Genomic DNA, 11,146 nt, shown 5'->3' with positions numbered 1-11,146 from the left:
GAAGACTGTTTGAAGTTCAGTTTTATTGGTTTGAGAGAATGAAACAATCATCATTGTATGCTTGCTAAATTGGGATCTGTCCCATATTACAAACTTGTGCTGTTTACCTTTTATAAATCCAGTTATATACAAAATTTAAACCAGAATATAGACATAAGAACATGTACAAAATATCCTAAGCAAAGGTTTTACCATAACCACTTCAGTGGCTACATCTGTCTGTACAAAACATCTGTTTGGCTGACAGGCTGTAGGAAACACCGGGAAGAATATTATCTTGTGTTGAGATCATTTCTAATCAGGAATGGTATTACTAAAGTTAATATCAAGCCAAACAAATATAATCATAAGTAACAACATTCTGTTGCCCAAGAAAATCACATTATAAAGCAAGAAATAAGGTAAAGTCTCCTGTGTCTACAGCGGACAGTACCATGAACCTTCCTATAAGGCTCAAAGGCTCAGTGTTTACACAAACATCTAGATGGATGAACAAGCTCTGAGAGCCCTGCTCTAGTTACACTCTTCTCAGTCCATTCAATTGATCTTTCAACAGGCAAAGTCATCAGTTATTTTTCTGAGTTTGAGATCTCCTGTTGTCCACATCGGTTATAGTACCTATAAAGTTCCCAATGACGCTGTTAAAAGACTTTAACATGGACACCCCCAGCTCATTGCTGGTTTCATTGATATCTGGATCATAGGCCCCCATGAGTGGAGTGCACACCTCCACATCCCCTCTCCCGGCTCCCGCCAGGATCCCCATCAGCTGGCCCCTGACCTCCTGAAACAACTCCCTGTTGTACTGCAGCAGGATTGAATCATCAAGTGGGTAAGTGATATCCTCAGAGTAACACTCACGGGGAACTGGAAGCTCTATGTACCTTAACTTGGGAAAGGCTGCAGATAGTGTGGAGAACAACCGCCGCAGGGCTGCAGAGGTTAGAGGGTTTCCCAGGAGTTTGAGCTCCTCCAGCACTTGACAGCAGGACAGAGCATTAATGAAGGCATCCATGTGCTCATCGTCTATGTCACATTCTTCAATGGTCAGGCTCACCAATGAGGCCGCACAACGACTGAGCAGTTTGTGGAAGCAGGTGGAGAAGGAGCCGAAGATGTTGTGTCCACTGATGTCCAGGCGGACCAGGGCCTCACTGTGGAGGCTGTTGGACAAGTATGTCATGTCCACGCGATTCAGGCAGCAGTTGGCCAACTCCAAGCATTGAAGTGGAGTGTTGAGAGGACTGGGTAAAGAAAAAGGAGGTAAAAGGACATGAATTTTTGCAGAACAAAATTAAATAGTATCAGAAAGTACTGGATCCACTGGAAAACTCTTTTGTATTTTTTTGATTATTATACAGTGGAAAAAGGCAGATACATGTTATGGTTTGTGTTAGTCCTCCATTGGTAGGATTTCTCATATAGGATTGCTGCCAGAATCCTCAGATGATCTCAATTTAATATTTTTCTCTAACATCTTATGTGGTGCCATCTTAACTGTCCTAATGCAATAAATCACATCCATTTGGTAATTCAACAAATTTCCAAATGTTTAAATCCCCCAATTTTCTTGTTCACTTGTATTTTGCATGTTCAAACATGTTAAATCATGTTGTACAATTCAAATCATTTAGTGAATACTATTCCAGACTTTGACAAGTACTTTGTTGTGCGTTTATGCTCCTGTTCTATTTCCGTTTCAAATGTCAAGTACAGTATATCAATAAGGTCTCTGGCTAACATGCAGCTCTGGCCAGGTGCCGCTGTCACTCTGGTATCATGTCAACAATTCTAACAACAAAATACCTGCCATTGTTAAATGAGAGCTTTAAAGCTGGAATGTGCTGTAACTGTGATTATTGTGAGCTATAAGCTCTTGAGGCTGCAATGTGGATGCAAGATTGACATCAGAGGCATCTATCACCAGTATCCTTCACCTTATTCACATATGTAAACAAGGACAGCTCGTTCTCTTCTGTCCATTTACTCACTTGAGAACTCTTCGTAGGTGTCCAGTGAGAGTCGAGAAACCTACATAGAGCTCAGTAAGACTGGTCAGCTGTGCCAGCAGCTTGCCGATGGTGGCCAGCAGATCATCATCATCAGAACCCAACCTCCTAACATCCAATGCCCCAGCTGGCAGTGTTAAAGACTGCAATTTGGGGAACTCCACCCTGGACAGCAGCACCTCCAGGTGTGCAGCCTCCAAGGGAACGTTGTGGACCATCTCCAGCTTTGTAATGGACTCAGGCTCTGCTAGCCGAAGAACATAAAACAGCTGCTTGAGAGCTAGGGAGTCAGCCCGAAAACCAACGAAACGAAGCTTCAGAGGACAGTGGCGGAGGAGGAGTAAGGCCTGGGCCACCAGCTCATAGTTGCGGCCTGTGACAAAGCCATTCAGACGGACATCGATAGATGTTTCAAAGGCTGAGTGTGACACACTGATGGCTTGCATGGCCACCATGGTTTCATAACACATTTGGGTTAGGAGCTGGGTTCTTGCCCATCGACCCAGAGTGGACTGGCAGGGGCACACCTGGTGCTCGACATCCTTCAGGGCAGTCAGATCCACCACATGGAGGTTCTTGGCATAAGTTGATGGAGGAGACAGCACATACTCCTTTAGAAAATGAAATGAAATTATATGGCACTCCCATAACAACTTATGATCATGTTTAAGCAAATAACTAGCCAAAGAGGGCATGTTTAAGCCATCAAGACAGAAACGATCAGCACTTGCAAAGTGCATGCAAAGGAAAATACAAGTATATAATAATTAATAAGTATATGAGGAGCATAACATGAATGTATAAGACCATTTAAATACCTTTAAGCCAGTCAGAATTGCCTTCAGACAAAGCCGGCAGGTGAGGGAGGTGAGGTCCATCTGACAGTCAACTGTCTTTCCCAGGAGTCTTTGTAGGTTGAGCTCAGGTAGAGGCCATGCCTGGACCAAAGCATGCAGCATATCAGCCTGCTCATGGAGGTAGCAGGACTTGAAGAGAAGTGGGTATAGGTTAAAAGGCACACAGTTGAGATTCTCCATCGCACTTGATCCACTTTGGATGAAGGCTTCAGCTGCAAAGAATCGCAGTGACTTCATGGCTCCAGGTTTTATGCCTGGTTGTTGTAGGTCTGTGAGGTCTGTGAGTTTCTTGGTTGTTGATGAGAGCTGCTGTCAAACAGCTCTGCGTATCAGTGTTTTGCCTCCTCTGCTGTTGCTGCTTTGTTGATATCCTCTGTTGCTGTCTGTCTGGGTGTTTTGCATTTGTCTGGGACCAGGCTTGCTGTGGTGGGGCAGGAACAAGGCAAGGGGGTCTCGTGGTAGGTAAGTGGGTGGAGGTTATTTATAGAAACAGCTGTCTCACGTCCTTCGTCGGGCACAGTGTCTATTTGCAACTTTCACCAGAGAGCTAAGTAGGACAACATTTGAAATGCTATTGGCAAACTTGTCACTATTCACAAACACCTCTTTGAGAGGACCTCACTACACACAATGAGTTGCAGGGACAACAGAAATAAATGTTGTGAGAGCAGAAATAAAACAGTCCTCCCTCTGGGGCTGAGATATTGACAGTTTGCATGTTTAGGGCGTTCCAGAAATTATTTTGTGATAAAATGCTGTTACTTGCTCTTTGGTATAATCCCTTTCCTCAACCTGCCTTACTTATTTATAGAGTAGACATTTTGTCACTCTAAAAAGCAACATGTCATGTGGTTGAAGTGTATTATGGTCTACTGAAGCTTCTGTCAAAGGAGACATTGCTATCTCTGCCTTTCCTTCCTGTATAAACATTGGTGAATGTTTCCGGTTATCCCTACTATGCTGAACATATACTGTAACAATGTGACATTATGTCTCTTTCCTCTGATATAAAAAAATATTTTAAAAAAACAATAGTTGTGCCCAAAAATGAATGCAGAGTATATAGTATAAACAGCTGTTTTTATGTCCAAGGAAATGTTACTTCTGCTGAACGTCTTGCTGTTGTTGAGTAGTTGTTGTCACTAACAAGCATAAAATAAAGACATGGTGAGAAAACAAAGCATAGACTTTTTAGATTGTAATTGTAACATGAACAATAAACTGTGAAACCATCTATTGTATTGAAATATTTGTTCAGTGATGCACATATTTGGCCAGAAAGCAAATATGTGACCATGTCAGGATAAACAAAATACTATATATTCATGTATATATTCATCATTTTAGTGTCCTAAGAAAGAAAAGACAGATTTTTGTGTTATGAGACTACCTCATCTCTTCTCACCTAAGCTTAAATCCAGCCCCATATGTGTCTTAAATGCATTTATGAAGGGTGGTAGTGGTGATGGTGATGATGATGGTGCTCATGGTGGTGATGGTGCTCATGTCTCTTGGCCAGAGGGGCTGAGGCTCCACAGGAGGGCTGAAGGTTAAATATTTCTCTGTCTTTAAAGGGCGAGGTGGCATCTTGTAACCTGGTGCGAAGCCTCCTGCTGTGGGAACGCTGCAGGTGAGTATGAGCTGGAGGCTGACACCATGAAGCAGGATGTTGTCCATGTAACCTGCAGGACTTTCCCTCTACGCCATTCCTGTCTCTCCCCGCCGACACTGCTTTGCCTTTCAGGGAATGAAGGACAGAGAGGCCTCTGGGAGACCCAGGGGAGATGCAGTTCTCTCTAACCACCACAGGATGGTGCTGGAGAACTGAGTGAACACCCTGTCTGGGCTCCTGATAGGGTGATTCTGGAAAAAAGGAGGCAAAGATGATTTCAATTTTATGTACTTCCAGATGAAAAAATATCAACAGGAAAAGAGGAGTTAACATACCTGTATTGTCAAACTTGGAGGTATAGTTTTCAATGCCAGCGAGATCCAGGTAGTGGTTTCTGCGCTCTATATTTTCATCCACACAATAGACTCTCCTTACTGGACTTCTAGCCTCCTGAGACGCACTCTGCTGCTTCTCTGCTCCTTTTTTCAATGAGATGGATATTATCATCACAACAGATGCAGTGATTTGGTATTAAATTCAATCCCACTGCTGTCTTCAGTGTTTGTCCCACAAATTATGTCTATGGTTTCTGGAGCCGCACCTGTCTTGTGTTTATTAGCTGATGGAGTTACAACTAGCTTGATCTTCAGTGCTCTGGTGCCACCATGAGGTGGCTTCACTGATGCCTCTAGAGCTTCATACATGGAGTGTATCAGGCTGGACATGTCCTGCAGAACACATACATACACACTGTGTGCAAAGCCACAAACTTAAAATAGTACTTACTTAAAACAATATGCATGAAAAAAGTACCTCTTTGGTGACCTTGCCACTGTTGTCAAAGTTGTACAGCGTGAAAACCCACTCCTCCAGGGAGTCGTCCTCAAGCAACTCTGTGTCCTGTATGTTTTCATCATGTGAAGAAAACAAGATACTTAAAGCTACTGCAATAAACATTTAACTGCAGTTATGTAGGACAGTAGGTAGAATTAAATTTATGATTTTATAAAATCATTTATGTGTTGTATGAGTGACCCTGAGGGCCTTCAAAACTGGTAATTAAATAGTTTCAGACTTTGCAAAGAGTGCAATTTAAAAAATCACAAGCATAACTCATAACAGAAGAAGACAATCAGTGTGTTAACTGTCCTGAGCATAGACAGTATGGTCCTGACAAAGAAAAATCCCACCCATCTCATACTCCACGTTGTTTAGAAATTACGAAACTGATTTATAAGCAAATACTGTTTCATCCAGAGTCTATTTGTAGGAGCTATCACAGGATGATACTCACACCAACATGGCTGTTTCTCTTCTTCGTCTGTTTATTTATTGGGGAGTGAATGCTGTTGTCCCGATCAGATCCCTTCTCTGTTGGCAGAACCACTAAACACACAGAGTTGGACCATGTATGTCTTCATTCAATGGACTCACAGTTTAGAGTAACTATAATCTTTATTATGTTAACATGCTGCATGTTTTTAATGAATTTATTCACGGTGATAGGCTCTTTTTCAATGAATGTCTGACAGCAGAGGGAAACTGAGCACTAACTGAAAGCTGCACATCTGAAGGTTGAAGCTTTCCCACACAAATATAAAACAGATGTGGATACTTTCACTATTCCCTGATGTATTAAAACTTCTGTATCACAACTCTAATGTTTCTGCTGATGCATCAGAATCTACACAATGATTGTTAAGTGATTGGTAAGTAAATACAGTAAGTAGTGTTTGTCAGTTTCTGAGTGTCTACTCACCCTTGAGGTGGCAGTTATGATCAAGCTTTGAGTTTCTCCTCAATTCTCTGCACACGTCCTGAGAAAACTGTAAATTACCAGAGAACACACATGCAAGAGGAAGCAATTAAGTTATTTTCACGTCCCGTGAGTACAGTGATTGATCTGCAGATGTGAGCAATGTTGAGCAATCCTTAAACATCTGTGGTTTTGTGTTAGTTTTTCTAGCAAACAGTCACCAACTCTACTTCAGTTTAAATCAACAAAGTCATTTCCAACCTCAATCACCCTGATCAAAAAATGAAGCAGTGAAGTTAATCTTTATGAATTGACTTAACACATTCAAACACACACAGAAAAAAAAAAAATATAAACAGAGCAATGAAGCAGAAAAGGAGCATCATCTTGTTGACATCTTGACCTTTTCCATCCACATCAACTTTCACATGATTATTAAATGTAAAATCATAAAACCGGATTTATTTGAAATGACAAAATCTCAGGAGAAGGAAACAGAGCTTTTACCACCAGCATATATTCAGTGTTACTCCAAATGACTCCCCTATCAAAAATCAGATGCAGACAATTTTCAAAGGATTTAGTTAACTATAAAACCTGAAAGCACTATAAAACAACACTCCCTCTATGATTAAAACATCTGATTAAACATACTTCATCTACTCCATTTCTTATCTCGCAACACATCCATCCATCACTAGCGTCACACTAATTGCAGTACCCTCACACCCACATACACAAAACACAAACCACAGCCGATCTCTCTCTACGCCCTCTTTTATCTTCCCGCTATGCTCTGCCTACTGTGAAGCTTCTGGTGCCGGATTAGATTTCCAACAAACGAGTGTGAGAGGTGGAAGAAGGATGAGGATGCAGGTAGGAGAAAGTCAATCATCTACTCATCCATTCTGATATCCTGATATATCACACACAAGTTTCCGGAGTTGGCAGAACAGTGGCTGCCTTTATCTCGGCAAGACGGTCAAACAGGATTTCTGATAACTTGATACCGAGATAGGAAACTTCTTTTTTTTTTTTTGGACACATCTCTTTAAAGTACAGCGGCCTTAGTCATAATCAAGTCACTCAATCAAAGCAGTAAGCATATCATTGTTATCCAGAAAGATGTAGAAAATGTTCCAACTTGACAAGCTTGTTTTTTGCAAAGTAACATATATTTTCTTTTTCTTTCAGCAGCTTATTTGTTTTTTCCATGAACATGCTATACTGCACATTGTTTTGCTTCTAAGAAACAGATTATCAGTAGAGACCTTGTATTTTCTGAGGTTACAATACCCTTTGGGTAAGTGTTCAGAATACATAATTTAGCATCAAGAAGCGCCTTTTTACCAATGATCTGACTGGTCAGATGCAACACCTTGCTCTGATGATGTCTGCGTTTGGTCTCCAAATAATATCAATAAGCAGCAATGACTTTGAAAAAACCATGGAGTTTTTGTAGCACCAAAAGCTTTCAGAAAACAATATAAAATGTGTCACACAATGAGAATTTGCCATTTACACACAGTTTACAGCAGTTGGTGTCATTATATCAGCCTGGAAAATCTAATTGCAGGAAGTGCTCTGCAATTACATTAGACTCAAGTCTAGACTAAACAGTTCACTGTAAAATTTACATTAATTATAAAAGAACAGTACAGAAAACCTTTAACAATCGAATGCTCAAGATGCATAAAAATTCTCTTTTATCACACCAACAAGAAAACTTCTGGATGGGTTTTCAAGTAAATGAGGAATTTAACCAAATAAATCAGGTTTCCTTGTTTTATAACTGGCTTGTAGGGAGGTTTGAGCCCCAAATTACACATTTTATCATCTCAGAAGCCAACACTTTACACATGTGGACTGAAGGGTGGATTCCCTGCCCAAACTAAATAATACACTTCTGTTAGTGCTTATAAGAGTCAGACTAAGCACTCTTAGTCGTTAGTTATGTCAGACAATATGAGGAGAACACGTGAAGAGATTACAAACCTCTGCTTGTGATGTTTGCTCTTGAATGTTACAATATTTACACAGAACTCACACACACATATGCTCAATCCAAAGGTCACACCAAAGCAAACAGTTCTGTGTTTCTTTAGAAAGTGATGTTGTCGACACCTGAGCGTGAGTCGCTGGTGTTATGACGGGTAAATATATAAACATGTATTTAATGAGTCTGAGTGTGTCTTCAGGTTTAACCCACAGTGTCTTCAACAGTACGAAAAAAACCTCTATATCTATCATCGTTTAGTCAGTTAGTTTCTTCTTCTTCTTCTTTAAACATAAAGTTACGGGCAAGATTTAATGCCATCGAGTTTGTGTAACACCAAAATCTGTCAGATAGCAACATAAAATGTGTCACACAATTAGACTCTGCCATTTACACACAGTTTACAGCAGTTGGTGTCATTATATCTAATTGCAGGAAGCGCTCTGCTTTGCAATTAATGAGCACAGAAACTCCACCACCGCAACTCTTTTAAACAAGTTGGCAGAGTCGATGCCTTTTTCCATCGTACAAATATATTCTCGCTTTCTAACACTTAATAAACTCAAAACAACCAAACTGACGGTATATCTCATGACTTCAGCAACTCTGCCCAGAGACGTTTAAGACCTCAAACAAGCTGTGGAAAAATGAAATTGGCATGTTGACTGTTTATCACATTTTTACTTATTAGAACCGGTGGATAAGTGAATTTACTATTCTTTGGATGTACATAAAATTTCAATGATTTACTTTAACCATAAAATCTGGTTACACAGATTTAATCAGTATGTTTACACTTATTAGACGAGTGTTTGACAGTCAACAGCTCTTAGAGACAATCTCTCTGGATTATAAATCCAAGCCCCAAACGTGTCTGCTTCATTAATGCCAATGGTCTACATGTAATGCCATTTACACAACCAAACACCCCTCCCCACGCCGCAGTCTGTCTGGCTGTCTGTTGCTGGAGAAGGAAAGCAGTACCAGATGTGGAATTTTTTTTTTTTCAGTGCAGTCGGGTATAAAGACCTCGCTGTTCGGAGGGGGTGGCTGTGTTGCACTTCACAGACTTGGAAGTCTCTTTATAGAGATGGAGGAGGAAGGGCGGAAGAATAAATATACGACTGTACCTCCAAACACCTTTTATGTCTCCTGGATGTGATGTGAGCAAACACTGTTTGTCCCAAAACTGGCTTCACTGAGAAGAAGCTGGTGGCTCTACAAAAAGCCAGTATGAGGAGGCTCCTCATGTGTCTGTATTTTTTAAAAAAAATTTCTGTAGTTTAGGAACAGACCTCCACGAGTTTAATGTAAAACTCTCATGCGCTAATGGGGATGTTGTGATGGTGAAATCTGCCCTTAAATACGCGTGAGTTGTTATAGATATTATTAATTTATAATGTTCCGCACATCTCTCAGTCAACATCAATATCTAATATCTTGTAGCTGTGATTATCACCATCCTTCTTCAAGCCTGTAACCAACATCATCATCCTGAGATCTTTTTTGTGCGACAGGGAAAATAAAAAGTAACAAGGCTCGGGCTCAGTTTAACCTGCTTTTATATATGTTTAGTCCATTATGAAGCAAACTACAAAATCACAGAGTTGCTGCTATGACACTCACGTCTTGTCCTTGTTGTTTTTGTATTTGAATTTGGTGATTTTAACAACCTAACAAGGAGTTTACATTCTACAACTTCACATAAATTGTACATGGTTTCTTTTTAAGGCTGAGGCTGAGATCTAGTATATTTTAAACTCTTTCTCCTGAAATTTGACATTCTAGGCATAAAATAGATACATTATGTGAATAAAACTAAAAGAAATTGTTTTATTTAATTACAAACAGCATCTGAACCATAATTTGAGCAGATAAAATCCCTCCAGAGCTGAGGAGACTTACTCAAATCTGACATAAACAAGAATAAATGATAAAAAAAAAAAAAAAAGTATATAAATACCTCTGTCAGATCGTTTTTGTGAGTGTGGATGTGCTCCAGCTCCCTCTGACAGGTTAACACACTGGACGCCAAACTCCCACCTGCAGAGAATAAGAATAAATCGATAAACACATTTACAAATAAAATAAACTGTTTATACAATGTCTCATGTTGACTGTCTTACCTTCAGGACTCTGTCTGCGTTTCGAAGCTTTCGAAAAAAAAAGAGAGAAAAGTGAATCTAATACTACTCACAAACTCTTTCATATAAAATATGATGTAGCCTAATAAAATGTCTCACCAAGTTTGGACTGGAATTTGCCCATATCCTACTCCTGCCGGCTCATTTAACCGAGAAAAGTTCATAATGTCCAAAACATGAGGAAGAAAATACATTTGATATTTGTTAATGATCCATTTCCCCGCAGCAGCACCGGGACTGTCGCACGCAGACACGAGATGAAGCTCCTCGGTTTGACGGACCGCGATGGTTGTCCGCGAGTACACATGGGACGCGCGCGAGACAGCGTTCACTGTCACGCGCTTCCTTCTTCGGTTAAAGTCGGTCCAGCAAAACGTCAACAATGGGAGAAAACGTTTTGTTGTGAGATACATGATATCTCTTTTAAATAAATAAATAAAATAAACAAAAACATCATACGGAATATGAATATTATATCATTATGTCAGTACTGTAGAGGTATGCAAGCCTTATTCCAGTATTTTTTTAATATCATTAATCTTTTTATTAGGGATACAAAAAAAGGGAACAGAAGTGTAAAATTACAAGTATTTCCCCTTTTTGTTATGACAGGAATATCCAGGGGCCTCAGAGAGGGGCCCGACAACAACAACAACATCAACACCAAAACATCGTCTCCATATAGAAAATAACAATACTACTAGTAATTATAGTGTGTATGGATATTTCAAATATACAAAGCATACACATAATTAGGAATAAGTAGATAAAA

At 40.0% G+C, this 11,146-nt stretch overlaps 2 protein-coding genes across 2 annotated transcripts; both read right to left on the bottom strand.

The window, feature by feature from the left end:
• Positions 1 to 8: 8 nt before the first annotated feature.
• On the bottom strand, positions 9 to 4,165 carry lrrc14b (leucine rich repeat containing 14B). Its single transcript, XM_042435724.1, has 3 exons — positions 2,828 to 4,165; positions 1,992 to 2,620; positions 9 to 1,244 (listed from the first exon to the last, which is right to left on the bottom strand). Exons 1-3 carry the CDS (start codon positions 3,101 to 3,103, stop codon positions 566 to 568), a joined length of 1,584 nt encoding a protein of 527 aa, XP_042291658.1. The 5' UTR covers positions 3,104 to 4,165; the 3' UTR covers positions 9 to 565.
• Positions 3,926 to 10,632, bottom strand: LOC121913066 (protein naked cuticle homolog 2). The gene is made up of 10 exons (XM_042435725.1): positions 10,474 to 10,632; positions 10,357 to 10,383; positions 10,194 to 10,273; positions 6,238 to 6,304; positions 5,773 to 5,864; positions 5,292 to 5,378; positions 5,080 to 5,206; positions 4,814 to 4,957; positions 4,272 to 4,729; positions 3,926 to 4,008 (listed from the first exon to the last, which is right to left on the bottom strand). Exons 1-9 carry the CDS (start codon positions 10,496 to 10,498, stop codon positions 4,311 to 4,313), a joined length of 1,068 nt encoding a protein of 355 aa, XP_042291659.1. The 5' UTR covers positions 10,499 to 10,632; the 3' UTR covers positions 3,926 to 4,008; positions 4,272 to 4,310.
• Positions 10,633 to 11,146: the final 514 nt, after the last annotated feature.

The sequence above is a fragment of the Thunnus maccoyii genome, chromosome 15 (genome assembly GCF_910596095.1).
Source record: "Thunnus maccoyii chromosome 15, fThuMac1.1, whole genome shotgun sequence".
In the NCBI taxonomy this organism is placed as follows: domain Eukaryota; kingdom Metazoa; phylum Chordata; class Actinopteri; order Scombriformes; family Scombridae; genus Thunnus; species Thunnus maccoyii.
Note: the sequence above shows the minus strand (reverse complement) of the source record. Positions and strands in the feature narration are given on the sequence as shown.